General features: G+C 28.9%; 1 protein-coding gene across 1 annotated transcript; it reads left to right on the top strand.

Annotated features, from left to right (window-relative positions):
• Positions 1–787: 787 nt before the first annotated feature.
• On the top strand, positions 788–1,495 carry LOC124922236 (ethylene-responsive transcription factor ERF003-like). Its single transcript, XM_047462970.1, has 2 exons — positions 788–898; positions 970–1,495. The coding sequence occupies exons 1-2, from the start codon at positions 816–818 to the stop codon at positions 1,358–1,360; spliced, it is 474 nt and encodes a 157-aa protein (XP_047318926.1). The 5' UTR covers positions 788–815; the 3' UTR covers positions 1,361–1,495.
• Positions 1,496–19,321: the final 17,826 nt, after the last annotated feature.

Genomic DNA, 19,321 nt, shown 5'->3' with positions numbered 1-19,321 from the left:
GAATTATTTAGTATAAATATTATTTTCTTTTATTATGATCTAAATAATTTTAAAAATGATTATCCAAATATTAAATCATTATAACTCTTAGTAAAAATAGCAAAAGTACTTTCTTTTGAAAGATAATTCTGATAATAAAAAAGTGTTATGGATTCAAATGTGTACTAAGACTATTTTATTTTGATTTGAGGAATATTTACAAAGGTATCTTAATGAATGATAGATTAAGCGTAAGTGTATTATCGAGTTAATATCGTATGTGTTATAACGTGGAAGAGTTGGCTTCGCACCTTCTCTTGCAACGTTAGTCCGTGGTTGAGATTTGTATATTCGTTGGTTATGTCAAAATTTATTGACAGTTATTAAAAAGTTTGGGTCGAGGTAGTCAAATTGGATGGTCTGAAAGACTGAAACGATAGGTTTTATACTATTTAGTTGGAACAAAACTTTCGACAACTGATGAAGTTCATTCACACCTTCATTCTTATTACGTTTTTTTAAGGTGAGATTTGGTAAAAATGTGGATATGATAGATAATAATATTGCTCCCTTGAAAGATGTTAGGGTAATTTTGCTTTATTGTTTTTTTTATTAAGTGTCTCAATTTCCTGATTTCATTTTTATTCTGTTGCCTTTTCATACATTTTGTTTTTCTAAAAAATCTGATGAAAAAGAACCGAAACTCATTCTTTGTAGAATCACAAGGAGTTTCCTTTTTGAGGGTCCCAGTCGTGTAGAATTCATCATCTACAAATACCCACACCGCCATTTCCAAGAACATAGATAGAGCTTACTAATCATCTTCACTTCACTTCATGGCCAGACCCCAACCGCGTTACAGAGGCGTCCGTCAAAGGCATTGGGGCTCATGGGTCTCCGAGATTCGCCACCCTCTTCTGTAAACACTACTACTTCTTTCTTCTCTTTCTTTTCTCTTACTCACAAATTAACACCATTTTTTGTTTCCAGAAAAACAAGAACATGGTTAGGAACATTCGAGTCAGCCGAGGATGCCGCACAAGCTTACGACGAGGCAGCAAGGTTAATTTCCGGTCCGACGGCCAAGACCAATTTCCCTTTCAACCAGTCTACTCATCACTCATTGACCACTAAATTTCTCTCACCTGCTCTCATTGCCAAACTACAAAGATGCCAAATCGCATCTCTTGACATTATCAAGAAAAACACGTCCGCTAATGAGGGCCAATTGTGTGAAAACTTTTGGGAGAATACTGCGAGTTGTAGTAGTCGAGTGGAAAGAGAAGACCTAAAAGAAGTTAAGCAACTCGAAGATGATGACATTGAGGAGATGATAGAGGAGCTGCTCGAATATGGGTCTATGGAGTTTTGCTCTGTTTAAGCTAAATATTTTTTATGTTCTGTTTTAGTCATAAATAATTAAACCTACTCCTTTGCTACATTCATTCATAACAAGTTCAACTTGAAGTGTTCAATATAAGATTAAGGGGTTGTTTGTGGCTTAGATTATGTATATTATTAATCCAAAATTATGTATTATTATCATTTATAAGGATAATTGATAACAATTTGTGTTTAATTTTCAGTGTCAATATTCGTTTTAACATATTCGATTTCCACTATTAACGACTTAAGTTAAAATGGGTAATGCAAAAAGAAAACTTGATCAAAGATGTTTGTTGTTAATTAATTCAAGGCTCATAAAGTTGTTACAAATATACAGTTGTTTATGGGAATTAGGGTAATCCCAAATAGGGAGCTAGACCACGATTGGTAACTTGTCTAATTAGTTAGATACTTAATTGACCCATACTAGACTGACCCATATATTTGTATGAACTATGAATACCTCTATAATGTTTCCATTGTCAATAAAGCAATCATCACCGTGATAATAACAAGGTAACAAGTTGAAGGACATGGAAAAAAAACAACAAATTGTTAATAGGACATATTGAAGAGTGAAGGTTGATTGTTGAGGGGCACCTGCCAATTTGTGATTGTGAAAGTTGAATGTTGGTTAAAGGGAGACAGAAGTAATTAACCGACTAGTGACATTTAAAAGGACGAGAGTTTCAAGGTCCATTTTAAATCTTAACGATAAATTTCAAGTGACCATTGTGACACGCTCTCAAATGATTAATCATGTTGGGTATGTTTAGTGACACTCTTAACACTCGTATTTTTGTATTACATTTGTCATGTTTAAACGATTCATATTTATATTCATATTTATATCCTATTACATTGATATTTAAATATTTTTAAAATCAGTGCTGAAATTATTTTGGTAAATTACTGCTCATTGGAATCTAGAACTATTATAATGAATTAATGTTGAAAATTGTTGTGGTATTTCTATGTTTATAACAAGTAGCATGATATATATATATGTTGTCTATACAAAAATTCTCCCAATTGGAAAAGAGAACATAGTTATCTTAAGAAAAAAATTCGAAACTCTACAAAATCAAGTCATATCATATATGTTAACATGAGTTAACTGAAATGACAAAAAAAATAAATCAAAGACCACAAAATAGTTGAAAACTACAAGAGCTCCGATGCATAAAAGCTCAAAATATGTCCTCAATTTTTGATATCAATGTACTATAATGAACTTAGTTAAACCTACAACTGAATTTCCTTGGCAAATAAGTCACAATATAGTTGACTAGTACTCTAATATAAAGTCTTTAATTTTTGTAAGTATTGAATTAACAATATTTTCTTTTTATTTATTTGTCCTCCTTACAATCTCATAAATAACTAATTTCACATATCTGTGTGGATGGACTCCACATCATCAATTTTGTCTAAGGTCGAAATTAATTACTGATCTCTTAACTAATTTCCACTATATGCTCGTATTCTAAAGGTTGTTTGACCCCTTCTACTTGACTTCAATGTTTTATCAAAAGCCCTTAACTTCCATTAAATAACGAGTAGATCCTTTTAGAAAAGTTTAGTCTTGCATTTCGATCCCAAACATTGTTTCTTCAAACACCGTTGTCGTTGAAATAGGCTCGCAAATTTGATGTTTAAATCGTGTAATGAGTGCACATTCTAGATGGCTCTTCTTCTTGGCACTGGGAAGGATGCCCTGATAAGATCAAGATCATAGTTGTGGGCCAAACAGTTCTCCCAGTCAATAATGAGCTTATCTTGAAATACTTTTTTGTAATTTTATAATCCCTTTATAATGATTCAAAACATATCATGGTTTTGAGTAAATGTATGACATGTTTATCTATATTCAGTTGTGTTTATAAATAATTGGTAGAAATTAATAATATATAATGTGTTTTTATAAAGTTGTGTTTCATCTTCTTTTTATTAGGTACTTATATTTGATTGATATAAGGTTAAAGGGTGAAAGATTTCAAATTAAGTCCACAAATTTGTCTATAATAAAATAAGAAGCAATGATAGTGTCATAACTTCAAACTGGGGAATGTTTGATTGCATGATCGCATGCCATGCCAATCAGTTGTGTGTGACTGTGACAAGCAATGATTCTCTCTTTGCAAGTGTTAATTGGCTTCACAATTTTTTTTTTATAAAAAAATCTTTAAAATTGGCTTTAACACTTCCTTTCAAACCATGTAGGTCATGTTTTCCAATAAAGGAAAACTATTGGCTTATCCTAAAGTAGTTAAGAATTGGTGAGTTTATGGTTTTATTTAAGTTTACTTGCATTCTCTTAGCCATTTTAGACGAATCACCTGGAATTTATTTTTAAACCAGAATTTATTCTCGAAAGAAAACCAGCACGATCACAATAATAACGACCCTCCACTTTAAGTTAGTTAATTTATTTAGCAAGACTTTTTTTTACTTAAACTAGTATAATGAGTTTCAATTGATAAAATCTAATTTAATTCTATAGTTTCTCAAAATTTGTGATCATGATTGGCAATGCACAACTTCATCACAAATCTAAAAAAAATCATTTGGATTGAGCTTAAAAAAATAAATTAAAATTTATGAGAAGAAAAACTTAAATTTCAAATAAGCTCAATAATTAATATGTTTGTAAAAATAGAAAATAATTAATTTTAAATAAATTAATTAGGTAAAGAAGGGAAAGGTAATGGGAAATGATAAGGTTAAAGGATGGAATATCATGTGGAAAGATGTGGTTGGATAAACAATGATTAGCAACTTCTTTCTTTGTGGGTAGTAATCATTACCCATTTTGGTATGCCCTTATAATTAGGTTTCTATCTATCCATCATTACTATTAGATACTATAGGCCATGGGAAAGAAAAAAAAAAAACCAAAATTGGTTTTGTTTCCTAATCAATTTTCCATAACTTTCAATGATAGCATGCTTGTTCTTTAGTACTTTTTTACTTTTATATTAGATTAGTTTAGTTTATATTTTTTTTAAAATTCAAAATCTTTTTGGTATGAAAAAAATGTAACAAAACAATTAAAATAGCATATTTGACAAAGAAAACCTAATATAAAATAGCACTTGATGACAACTTTTAATACTAAAAAAGTTTAATTATATTTTCCAAACTAAATAAAATAAAATTGCAGGGATTTTTTATTTGGATGTGATTATAATAAAATATAACTTTTAAAAGGTCCATCATAGATTTATCAAACTTTTTTCAACTAAATATGTATTGCATATTTTAATGTTTATATTTGTAATGTAAATATATTGCTAACTTCAAAATATTATAGCTTAATATAGGTACAAATAAATATCTATTGAGTTAACGCTATCTTCTGTTTCTCATTTGGAGTGCGATTAATCCTTCGGGTTAGACAAATAGTTTGCAAATACACTTAATCAATTAAGTAGGTAAACAGAACTTATCGGCTCACAGACTCAAACACAGAACCTCAGGAAAAAACTTATCGTCTGACGGACTCAAACACAATACCTAAATGAGGCCGGGTTATCTTAAATGACGCCGGCATTAATACTTTAACTAATTATGTAAATCTAATACATAAATAATGTTAATATATATTAAGTACCAATATAATTATAATAAAATATAAAGAGTACTACCCATCATTAGTCTTATTAAGGGGTTCATGAATAAAGCTAATATTTTGAAAGTAAAGACCTTATCTTTACTAAACTATTACCAAGAACATGGCATGTATATATTATATATATATTGACGGAAAGACCCTTTTTTGTATATATATACTCATGTGTCATGATGTGATGAGATCTTAATTTGATATGTGGGATAATTTGATGGTGGCAAATTGATTACAATCATCTTCATTTATTGAATGACTAATTGATTGCTTATTTGTAACTCATTGATTTTATTATAATTAATATAGGGGAGTTTAATGAAATTGAAAATGACTAATGTTGAATATTAAATTTAAGTTGTGAATTAGATAAGTATTATTAAATAAATTAAATGGAGATATTTTATTATTATTATTTATTTATTTGAACGAAGAATGTGAACCGATAATATTTGCTCTCTTAGAACCACTCTTACTAATTAAACTACCTTAATGGGTTAATTAATTAAATAAAAATATTTAAATTGTTATTATTATTATTTTTGGGAAAGTAAGACTATTCAGACTATTCGTACTTAATTTTAAAGGGTTAAAATTATCTTTGATATGTTTATACATTTTTTAAATAGTCGAAACACAAAGATTTTAACTTATGGTTTTACTAACATGTGTTCTTTTGTGTTTTAAGTATTTTAACTTTATATTTTTAGCTTTTTTTAGATAAAATATAAGGAATTAAGTTGTTTTAAGTAAACACTCATCAAATAGTTTATTTTAAATAAATACTCAATCTTTTAAATTAAGTGATAAGTTGTTCTATCAATAATCATTTTAGTTTCACTTTATCAACCATAAATGATGTATTGAAATACTTGTGTTTATTTGAATTTGGATTTAAATTTAGATTTGGATATTGATGGATTGTGTTTGAATGTTGTTGCATTTGAACTAGCTTAGGCATTTGAAGGTAGAGTACTAACACTTCTCTTGATTCTACTTTCCATTATTTCTCATTTTTTACTTGTTTATACTTTTCATGATACTTTTGAAAGAGTTGCGTATGTATAATCTAATAACTTATTTAATACAAGATGCCATTGGTATAAAGAAAACAAATATTTTTGTCCTTTTTTCTATCTAGATTCTCTTCAAATCATCTTTGATACTAAATAAGTTTTCAAATTATGCATTGATGCATTCCCATATTGTTTCCATGCTTTCCCATATCCTTAACATGTGCAACCATGTTATGAAGAATAGGGTTTTGTGACCCATTAATTTATAAAGTAATTAATTAATGGCTATATATAGTTGTAAATTAAGATTGGAAATAAAGTTAATTGCCACATATTTAGTTTAAGATTAATTGATGAGACATGTACCATGTTATCTAAATGCTCTCCCCCCACCTATGCACATGCATCTCCTCTCTAAATCATGTTCATTACATTTTTTCACCCATTACTTTAGGTATGTGACAATACTATTTTTTTCTACGGATTAATTTTATGTTTGGCTCCTTCCAATATATTATTATGTTAAAACTAGATATGAAAATCTCATAAATAAGTTGTTGGACATCATATCGGAAAAAATACCTTAATACTAACAAAAACTAGAATTTTAATTAGGTTAAAATCTCTATTTAACTTTTAATATTGTAAAATTTTACGACTAAAATAGACGAGTGAATCTCGTCTTAAATTAATTAAATTTTTACAATTTTAGATTTATGACCTTAAAATTTTATAAATTAGGAGTTTGTAAATTATTTTTATTTTACAATTCTACATGATTTTATATAAATAAAATAAATTTATATTTACAAAGTAAAAAAATTATTTATTTAAATAAATGAAGTGATGTAATTGATTTTGAATCTATTATTTATTTATTTATTATTATTATTATTTAGATAAGGTTAAAATTCATAGTTTGTTCCAAAGTTATCATTATAGTGATAGATTAATTCAGGTTATTCAATCATTATTGTAATGATTACAATTTTTAAGACATGGATTTAGATTAATTCAGCTTATTCAATCTAAATTATTTATTAACTATTATAAGTTAATACGGTTCAGTAGATGCGGAGGGTAGGGCATAAGTTGCGGATCAGATCTATGTTAGGGTTTTTGAAAAAAATATATATTTTTTTTAACTGTAAGATGGTTATATTACTCTCTAATTTTAAAATTGTTTTTAATTTAATTCATTATCTATTTATCTAATTCTAAATAAAAAGACAAACCCCATTATCATTCATTTTACACATAATTTTTTTTTAAGCAGACTCAAATTTGTTTCCCCTGATTCATCTATCACTATAAGGATAACTTTTGAACAAACTATGAATTTTAAAGAAAGACATATTTTCTTAAATTTTATATTTATATTTTAATTCGAGAGAGCCCCCAATTAATTTTATTTTGAACCAGATTTTGCATCTGAGCCCGTTAACCACAGATAAGGCTGGAAGTGGATACCAAACATCACCCATCCGGCCGGATACATTTGGATCAATTTTTGTGTGGGCTGAGTGTTATGGCCAATTCATTTTATTTCATGTTGAACATTGAATTAAATATCCATAACATTCGCCCAAAATGAAAGGGAATAACTTAGGCCGTTATGAAGACAATTTCTTTTTTATCTTAAACTTAGTTTAAACTTTAAAATATACAAAATAGTTACACTAACAACAATATATATAATTTACTAACAATAAATTAGTAATATATATATATATATATATATATATATATATAACATAATAAATGTTTCTGCAAACTCGTAGGTCTGGTTTCGGTTTGACCACTCAAATATCATTTCATTATCTTTCTTATTCATTAAATTATTCAATTTATTAATCAAAATATTAAAATATTCTTTATTTTATATTTTTTTATATATATTAATACCTTATAAGTTTTTACTAAAAAAATCTCCAATCTCCTCAAAATCTCCTCAAAATCACGACGAATCATTATTTTTTTCTATTCACAGTTCCGAAGATGCCCTTAGCTCAATCGTAAATAAAATAATAATTTAAATTCTCTAAGAAAAATATAGCAAAAGTGTTGGTAAAACTTATCCATCCGTTTAAACTAAACCGTTTTAAATCGATTCGTTCTAAACCAAACAAAAAAACAAAATACCAAACCGACAATGTTGAAGGACCGACGATTTATGAAATGTTAAAATGAGCTCAACGGTTCAGTTGGCCGGTTTAGTAGTGGTAGAACTATTAAATCGGCCTATCAAAGTTAAAATTTTATGATCATATGCAAATATGAAAATGATTGGTATGAATGGTTCACCAAAATTTGTCCCCGACTAGCTACTTGTAGCGTTTGGAGAGATATATGTACTATGTTAAAGTCTTTTCATGGGCAGTGCAAAAACTCGATATGCAATGGTTCATCGATCAACTTCTAAGATGATATTTGATGTAGTGTCAAAAGTCTTGCATTGTCATTCTCAACCCTCACTTCGACCGCAGTATGTAGAAATACTTCGGTCATTGACATGTTCAATCAACGTATGAATATATAGTTTCACGAGCATAATCAGATACATGAGAAGACTTAATGATTGAGAGGTAACCTTAAATGAAATGATGTTTCTTTTAGTGGGTCACAAGGTGTTGATTCTTTCTTCACATGATATCTTACGTTGACAAGATATGAAATCTTTTATGATTGGTCATTGTTACACATTATTTGTAGAGATTGTTCATATGACTTCTTATGGGAGAAGTTGTGAGATTCTAAATTCCCTTTGGAGCATCATGCATGGAGGGATCTTGATGGATGAAAAATATTGCATTATGGTTAGTCGTTGTAGAATATATTATGAAGAGGTAGAGACGACACATCACTTGCGTTTGAATTGCAAAAGAATTACTACGATTTGAAGCCTACTTTGGAACATGATTGACATTGAGTGGGTGATTCTTGAGTCAATCGTTGATTATTGGAATGTTTGGATAAAATTTACAAGTTCGATTGGATTGAGTCAATGAGTCTCTATCCTTGTTATTTTTGGTAGACTGTTTGACTTGAAAGTAACTGTTGGATGTTCAATGATCGCGATCGACCCATGCATTTACTTATATCTAACGCTATTATTATGACGATGTGTGAGATTTTTTCTAGAAAACTGGTGGAGACGGTCGGTGAGCTCATTAATCTTATTGAGAATCTCCAACCTTGTTAATGTTAAATTTTAAATTAATGCTTGTTCGTTGGTGAATATTTTTTGTTTATATTTTCATTGTTACTCTTAAATGGTTAATCTCGTTATATTTTGAGTGTATTTGGTGACAAGGTTAACACTCGGATTTTTGTATTATTTTTATCTTTATGTTTAAACGATTATTATTTATATCATATTATATGTACCTTTTAAAATAAAACAGTTAAAATTTAAAATTTATTACATAATTTAGTTAACTTATAGTTAATACCTAAATATTTATCTTAGTTATTAAGTTTTAAATAACATGTGAAGCCCCGGGTTATGGGCAACCTACTACCCAGGGCAGCCCACTAAATAAAATAAAGAAGAAATTTCTAGTATTTTTAAAACATAAATAAGTATAGCTTAGTGGGTTTGGGATGAAAAGAGGTCATTAGTTCTAAGGCTGGGGTAGCCCAAAACTTGGAACTGGCTCTTGGCTCTTACTACAATATATTGTTCTTATTCATTTTTCAAAGTAAATTCTATATATAAATATATTATTTAGTAATACTTTTTTTTATTTAACCGACCTTAACTTATTAAACGAACTAAATCAATCTTCTATCTAACCAAATCAAACTGGTCAATAAATCGAATTCGACAGTCACTAAAACAATTTGGTAGTACATTTTGATGTATAAACTAACCGAACTAGATCCTTTACACTCTTAAGGTATATATTAAATTCAAAAGTTTAATGTAATCCTATTATGAACTAGTTGTTGTTTCTTCTTGTCCGACTATTATGACGAGTTGTTGTTCTTTCATTTGGTCCAGTGGCACTCAGAATTTGGAGACTATATTAAATTGACTTTTTTTAATTAAATAAGTACATGAAGACATTTATTTTCATGTTTTTTTATTAGAGATCTACCCTAGAGCCTTTACAGTATGTCTCCAAAATGTGATTAATCAATATATTATTTAAATAATTATATAATATAAAAAATGTGGTAACGAGTGATTAAGCATATAGCCCACAAACACACTTAAATAGACGCGGACAGGCTCGAACTCATAACTTTTTAAAGAGACTGAGGATATTCATCTCTTGTTGTCGCTAGACTAGAAAATGGGATAACTATAGTATAAAGTTAAAGTACTATTTATTCTTTCAAATAATTAATTAGAATTTATTTCAATAAACTATAATTAACTTATGAATTATTATTCGATATGACATTAATTTCATTCTCACTTAAAATATCTTAAGTTTAAGTGAAGATATGACTGTGAATATTAAGGGTTGTGATTTCTTAATTTTTTTTAAAAAAATATTATAAATTATTACAATTAAATCATTTAAAATTAACCAATAATCAAATATAATAACGAAAAAATAAAAATAATATTTCATTTAAACAAAAATAATTCAATATACTAATTATGATTTTTTGAATATCATGTCAAACTATATAATTTATAATTAATTAAATAATAAAATAAATAATGAACATATCTAATAAATTAATAATAATAAAAAAATGTGTGGCCAAATTTATGAACACTAGAGAAAAGTTTAAAATAAACTTACAATAGTTTTGCTTTTGTATCATCTTTAAGGGGCTGAGATTATCTATCCCAATAAATGTTCCAATTTGTAACAGTTGGATAAAAACGACATAATATTTATATAATTTATTTAACATTAAATTTTGACTTCGTTTAACTTTTTAATAGACTTTATTTCTCAATTACCCATTATAGTCACTCTCTCTCTCTTTCTGATCCAACAAATACAGAAACCGATTATCAAAGGCAGTAGGGATCCCAAAATCAGATAAGCAACACTTTATTTCTTCATTTCCCATTTTAGGCTTTATGTTTTTGCCACAACTGGATCAAAATACACAGTAAAATCTTAAGAATTTGTTTCCCTTTTTATACTTATATATACATACTTGTGTTTATAAGTATATAAGTATATGGTAACTTGTGTTTAGAAGTCTAGTTTATATGGTAATTTTTTTTTCAGAATTGTAGTAATATAATGAAAGGTGAATTTACGAGCTGTCGGTGTTTAAATTTTGAAGAAAATGAAGACCGCACAGAAAATGATGTTAATGTTATCAACAAAGGTTAGAATATAATAATGAGATTTTCTCTTAATGTATGGATGCTAATATTGTTTTCGCTTCATATAGATTTGGATAAAAATGATTCATTTATCATAAAAGACTTTGTACCACAATTAGGAATGGAGTTTCAGACCGAAGAAAAAGCGTATAACTTTTATTTGGGATAAGAAAATTTCGTAGTCATAGTGATAATTTAGGTAAAATATTGGATAGGGTCTTTGTTGTAGTGCTCAAGGTAAGAGGGAAAAAGATAAACGATCGGTTTATGTGAATAACACTCGGCCTGAAACAAGATTAGGTTGTGAAGCTAAAATAAAGATTTGTAACCGAACAAGTGGCGTGTTTATTGTGGTGCAATTTGTAAAAGAGAATAATCATCATCTTTCAAGTCCAAACAAGACTCACCTACATATAAGTCACAAAAAATATCTTCTTTAGCTCAGATTGAAATGGCAAATGACATCGCAAGACAAATGGGAGGGAAACAGTTTGTAGGTTTTATTCCTGAAGATTACAGAAATTACTTACATTCGAAAACAACAAGAAGTATGATGGTTGGAGACACATGAGGTGTTTTAGAATATTTGCAAAAATAACAATATAGTGATAGTAGATTTTATTATACTCTTCAAGTTGACGAGGATGATTTGATAACAAATATTTTTTGGTCTGATGCAAAAATGAGAGCTGATTATTATAACTTTGGAGATGTTTTTTTATACAACATATAGGAAGAACAATGAGGGTCGTCCACTTGCATTATTTGTAGGTATTAATCACATAAGCAATCAATAGTTTTTTGTGCTACTTTATTGTATGATGAAAGTTTGTTGATGTTTGAATGGTTGTTCGATACATTTGTTAAGACTATGGGTGGGAGAAAACCCACAACAATTTTTACATATCAAGATGCAACCATGGCAAATGCCTTAGCTTCTACATGGCCAACAACACATCATCGATTTTGTATTTGGCATATTTATCAGAATGACTCTATACATTTTAGTGGTGTTTTTTCTGAGTTTAGAGAGTTTGCTAAGGATTTTTTCACGTGTGTATATGAATTCGATGAAGAGAAAGACTTTTTTGAAGCATGGTCAATGATGTTGAACAAGTATTCACTAGAAAATAATGATTGGTTGAAGCGTATGTTTCAGATCATAGAGAAGTGGGCTTTGGCGTATGGACGACACATGTTTTCTGCAGATATGACTACAACCCAAAGATTTGAAAGTTTGAACAGCCTTGTGAAAAAGTACGTCTCTTATAAACACAAGTTTTCAATATTCTTTCATCATTTTGAAAGTCTTCTTGAAGATTGTCGATATATGAAATTAAAAGCTGGTTTCAAATCAAATCATAGTGTTCCTTATTTACGACATCCTATTGGAAATTTATAAACGAGCAAGAAAGATCTACACTGCCGAGGTATTCAAGTGGTTTGAAGACGAGTGGTTCAAATGTCATGATTATAGCATCGAAACTTGTGTTGAGGATGTTGGTTCATTGGTGAAATATAAAGTTATTCCTCGAGGCAAGGGCTATTATCATACAGTTACACTTCATCCATCATGTGAAAGAGTTCAGTGTGATTGTAGAAAATTTGAGTTTGCGGGAATCTTGTGTTCTCATGTTATATACGATCACCAATGTCTATGACATTCCATAGACATTTCTAATGAGTACATATTGAAAAGATGGACACGAGCTGCTAAGGTTGGATATGTTGGAGTCAAAGATTCAAATGTTGATGAACAGTTTTTGGAGCCTAAAATACTTCAGAATATCCGATATAAAGAACTGTGTGGGTTGTTTGTTCAGTTGAGTATAAAGGCAGCGGAGAGTAAAAACACTTACAAGATTATTAAAGATAGTATTTTGGGTTTGTGTAAGGTGGTAGATGCGAATTGGCAATTTATTGAGCCAACTGCATGTAGTCTTCTCAATAATAAATAGGAGATAGAAACTGATGAAGGGAATACTTTGGTAAAAGGGATTAAAAAAACAGTTTCAGGCAAGAGATTAAAAGATGGTCTAGAAAAGATTTCAAAAAAGAGGAAACCTTCGAAAAAGATCAATCAACCATCACTAGCCAGATCTATTTCATGTGTGCCTAATGGACAATATCAACATCAAGTTAATAGTTTTTATAATTGTTTTTAGTTATGCAATACTGGTGTTAATGGTGTTAAAAGTTTCTAAAACTATTTTTTTTTTTGTTTTAGCTGTTGACACATCTGCATGCACTTGTGACTCCGTTGATAGTTTGAATATGTCTGAAATTCAAGCTTCATAAACTCTGTTAACACCACATTCTTAGGTATATTCGTAATCATGCTTGTTTAATATTGGGTTTAATACAACTGTGTTTAGATTTATTTTAGTGATAATAATTTTATAATTGATGTCAAAAGTTTCTAAAACTATATTTTTTTTATTTTAGCTAATAACTCATACGCATGCACGAGGCGATTCCGTTCATAGTTTGAGTATATCTGGAACTTAAGTTTTTCACAAGTTCTATTAGCACCACATTTTCAAGTACATTCGTAATCTTACTTTTTAAATATTTATTAATAAATTGAAACAAATATGTAGTTATCATATTTTATTGATTTCACATAATGCACAAGTAGCATATATATGAATTCAAATCCATGACACTTGGGTTAGTTCACAACCGTCGATATTTTGGTCAAATACACAATTGATATTTATTGTTATACAAATAGTATTTAGTCATATATTTAATTATTTTTTTATTAAATTTGAGAATGTTATTGATTAATTATTGAATAATTTTTAACATTTATTATTGTTGTAGCTGGAATAACAAATTGATATTGGTTCTTCTCAGAGGCAAGAGGCCAAATGATGCTATAATATATTCGATGACAAATTAGAGAATGATGCAGTAATATTTGTAAAATTATAAATTTTCTCTATTTGAAATACATTATTGTGATATAAAAGTGCAGTATTTTTTGTGATTGTATGTCAAATGTATGTGATTTTTAGAAAATGTTTTTATTTGGGTATATTCTAATATATTTTTATGAATTTGGGTGATTTCTAATGTCATGTAGATATTGTTACATCTACTCATTTGTACAGTTCATTCATGTCTGTTTGTGTTAAAATCTTGAAAGATAAGATGTAAATTGGATTACATTATTGAAGTTGAAGGCAAATTAGAAGTAAAAAATTATTTTATGAAGTTACCATTTTTACAACTATTTATATGGTTTAAGAGTCAACTTTCTTTCTTATATTTTTCATTCACAATTGTTTGGTTGAATTGATATAGCCGATTAAGACAAAAGAGAGACAAAGACATTTGGATAAGGTTTAAGATAAAAAAAATAATACATGTATATCTATCCATTGGAGCTGCTATTAAAAACATTATGAATTAATTATATAATAGAAACCCACCCAGCCAAGGTTTAAAAATAAAAGCGTTTGCTACAATTTCCATCATATAATATAATATAATATAATATAATATAATATAATATAATATAATATAATACTGTCTTGCCTTGTTTTTTCATCATATAATAATTTGAGCCAATTGTATCATTTGCATTAAATAAAAATATTAATAAGTCACTTACAATAAGAAGATGTTTTGAACTAACTAGTAATCCATATGATTAACAATACAATAATTACCACACATAATTTCCATTGTCTTGATCTAAGTTTTTCAAGTGCAACCTCCACTTTTTTAATTTCAGCATCTTTTTCATTCACACGCCTTAACAAATCATGTATAATACTTTTAGCTCTTTGACAAATTTCTGGATCATATCATTATTGAAAAAATCGACATGCTTGAGAGCCCTGCCCAAATAATTCATACAAAAATAAAGATTTACTAACTTACAATATAAGAATTATCAACATATATTTAATACACATACCAGCCAATTAGAACATGACCAAAATCTCTTTCTTGGATTAGTATCCTTCCATGAAGTCACCAATATTGTTCTCTTTCCACATAAGCACATTGGCTCAATTATACTATATAACACTACAAACCAAGTTTTGCACATCTTTGTAACAATAAGACTATGTAAAAAGGATATAAATATGACAAGACTCACCAAATGGTAAATTTTGGGAAAGTCACTTATATGTATTGTTATTACCTTGAGTTTTAAAAAAAATGGAAACGACTCTGATCGGGACAAATGAATTTTTTTTTAAAAAAGAATAAACTGTAGAAGAACAATTAACATGCATATATAAAAAAGCCCTCAATCAATTTCAGTTAAAGAATTACAAATCATCGAATATCACGAAACCCTAAAACCAATATAGGATCGGTATACCTTTTCAAAACCAATAAATGATTGAAATTTTTTGAAATGCTGTGTGTGAGCTTCTGTAATCTTTACCGAAAGACTAATAATATCCATAACATCATTATCAAATTTAGTATTAAGATAAAGCCTAATTTTTTTTAACCGAATAAACCCTAACTTTTTCTGAAAAAATGATTTTCATCCGAAAAAATATTTACCTTAGGCTTACATTGACATGAAAAACTTGAGCTCTGCTTGAAATTTTGGTTATCTGATCTTGGGATCTTGCTGCCCTTTGTTATTCGGTTACTGGATAAAAAAAAAAGACTTACTAAAATGGGAAATGAAGAAATAAAGCCTTACTTATCTAATTTTGGGATATGTTGCATTTGATAATCGGTTTCTAGATTTGTTAGATCAGAAAGAGAGAGTGATTGTAATCGGTAATTGAGAAATAAAATCTTTATTAAAAAGTTAAACGAGTTAAAATTTAATGTTAAATAAATTATATAAATACTACGTCGTTTTATCAACCTCGTACAAATTGGAATATTTCTTGGGACATTTGATCTTAGCCCTCTTTTAAGTGAGCATGTTTTCTTGTAATACCCTATCAATGGTGCAGAAGGATTGTCAGAATAGCCGATGAAACGGGTCAAAGAAGGTCTAAAATTGGAAAATTAATCAATGCCTTCTACAAAATTGAACGAAATTTGTAACTATTATTTAAAAATAATATATATAAATTTTGAATTTGTAACATGTATAACCATATTTGAAAAAATAAATATTTTTATAAAACACAATTGATTAACCTGTGAAATTTTTATTATTTTTTTATATTTTATTTTTTTGAATAAGTTTGTTTTTAATGTGATCTGAATGATTTTATTGAAGGTATTGAAGGGTTAGTTATATAATTATATATTTATACACAGAATTATAAATATAAAAAAAAGTAAATAATTTATTTGTTAAAATGTTCATATACACAAGAAAAATTGAAGTTCAATTTTCGTGGAAGTGCAAATTTTTAACAATTATAAATGTTTATATGAATGAGTAACAGATAATTTAATTTGTTAATGAGATGGTTTATTAGTTAAATATGTGAGAAAAGAAAGATATAAAAAATTTGAAGTTAGGTCATAATATTAATAATTTAAGAGGAAAAAAAATGGATGTTTGAAAATATATAAGGTTGATGCAGATTAGTTTTTCTTAATTAAAATAAATAAATTAAATTATTATTGTCTTTAAACACCCAACTAAATAAACTTAGAGGTATATAGGTAACAAAGTTATAATGAAAGAAAGATCCCTTATTCAACGTTGCTACCACATGGGTAGGAGATAGAAAAAAAAAATTAATGCCTAAAATTGTCTAAATTCAATTCCCGCACTCATTTTCTCAAATCATTTCTCTCTATCTCAACTCTCTCCGGAGAAAATCGTCTCCAAACCTAAAGCCCTAGATTTATTCATTTCATTTTTAAAAAACACAAATTTTTCGTTGAATTGGTATGCTTCAACTTCAGTTATACGGAATATTAATTTTTATTTTTATTTTTATTTTTATTTTGTATAGATAACAAAGTACTTCAGGTTTAACAAACTCTAAACCATTTTTATGTTCAAGAACCCAGCAAAGATAACATCGCAGAAAGGAACCCAAAAGATGAGGCAATGAACAATTCGTCCATTGAACCCTAAATGTATTATTAGTTTTGTTGTTATGCATTTCACATGAAGAAGTCTTTAACATAGCTTTGTTCAGGACAAGTGTATGGCATATTTCTTCGAAGTTGTTGTCATGTATGGAGAACTAAGAGCCGCTGAAAGATTGTAATTCTTCCTATTAGGATGTGTTCTTATTCGGCCTTTTTCTACTCGAACCTCCTCTACGGTTTGAGATTATATGTCAACCACCACTTCAGGTGGTGTTTCAACTCAAACCACCTCTATGGGTTGAGATTGTATTCCAACCACCACTTCGGGTGGTGTTTCGACTCAAACTTCCTTTGTGGGTTGAGATTTTATGCTAACCACCACTTCGGGTGATGTTTCAACTCGAACCTCCTCTACGGGTTAAGATTCTATTTCAACCACCACTTTGGGTGGTGTTTCAATTCGAATCTTTGCGGCTTCTACAAGGGGTGTCTTTGCGAAGTATTTGTGGAGGACATCCTTGAGAAATTCATTTGTGTCCATAGCCTCGTATAAGACATAGATCGAGGTATTAAATAATACACTTGGGTTCATTTTCTATTGTTGTACTAATTCCACTACATTTTCCAACACTCGTGTGACTTTTGCCATATTTTGTGCAGATATAGCAATAGTCATTAATGCATTTGTAACAATGCAAGAGGTTAATACCGGTGCGGGTTGGACTTTTTTAGGATCTCGCTGTCCTTGACCATCCACATCATGCTTTAACAATTAAGACTCATCCTCTACAATTTGAGGCGCCGCCTCTGCCATCCTTATGCCACAGTCTAGGCTCATCCTGAATCTGAATCATTGTAATCATTATCGTCTCAATTTTATTTACATCCTACTTTTCAGTTTATTACCATTCTAGTATGATAATATTGGAAATAGCCATTTGTAAGGTAGTTGGAGTTCAGGTCTGCAACCCTATCTATTTAGCACAACTAAAAACAATATTCAATATGTTAGAACATTTACATTTATATTTGAATAAACCACCGAATTAAATTACTGATTTTTGACAAAGATTACTTACAAAGAAAAATGTATGCGGTCCATGGAAATGACTTTTTTTCATTTATCTGCCACTTTTTGCAGACATCAACTAATCCATTAATTGTGAATTAACACAAAATCATCTTTCAAATATTATTAACATCAAATATAGATTTCAGGATTTTAAACATGTAGGTACAAAAATAGGGTAAGAGAAATGTATATAAATGAATGATGCTTTGGAATTTAAGTTTGTGATTAACTTTATACATTCATTGTTGATTCTATGAGGTCTAGAAAAAGTTGCTGACAACATAAACTACAAAGTACATCTTAAAATTATTGTCATCTACTCGGTTCTTTAGAATCTTCTCTAACATTTCGGTTGTTTTAGGACTGTCGCTGTTTTATACGATTCTCCATTGTCTCCTCCACTCCCTCAACTGAACATCATATTCGGGGTACATTGTCTCGTTTCCAATTGAATCTACAATTTTAATCTCCCCTTTAGGGATGTCTAGTACGCATTGAACATCATCTTCATCTATTTGGACTTTCTCGCCATTCCTTAGGATGATCGCACACCTACTATAGTCGAATGACTTGACAAGGTGTCGAGAGAGTTTGTCTAGATATTTTGAAAGGTCAAGTGACAAAAACCCTTCGAAGCATATGACCTTCAGAGTCTCTTTTTGTTCATACGATAATTGTTGAAGTAGATTGTAAAGACCCATTAATGAGGTCCTAGTCAAAAATATATTGTGACTAAATTTTAGTCTTTTGAGGGAGGGAGTTGCACACCCCTTGATCTTTAGTTATAGTTGTTGTGGCCAGTAGTAACAATTCTGTTGTCGATGGCCGACGATTCCTTTTATAGTCTCTATAAAAATAAATAAAAGTACTTAATTAGTTTGATTTAGTTTGATTGGTAAAATATAAAAGTTAAAAAGAAGCTATGATGGACCAATATTACACTAGCCATTGAGCAA

Source organism: Impatiens glandulifera, chromosome 1 (genome assembly GCF_907164915.1).
Source record: "Impatiens glandulifera chromosome 1, dImpGla2.1, whole genome shotgun sequence".
Taxonomy (NCBI): Eukaryota; Viridiplantae; Streptophyta; class Magnoliopsida; order Ericales; family Balsaminaceae; genus Impatiens; species Impatiens glandulifera.
The sequence above is the reverse complement of the archived record's forward strand: the minus strand, read 5'-3'. Positions and strand labels throughout refer to the sequence as shown.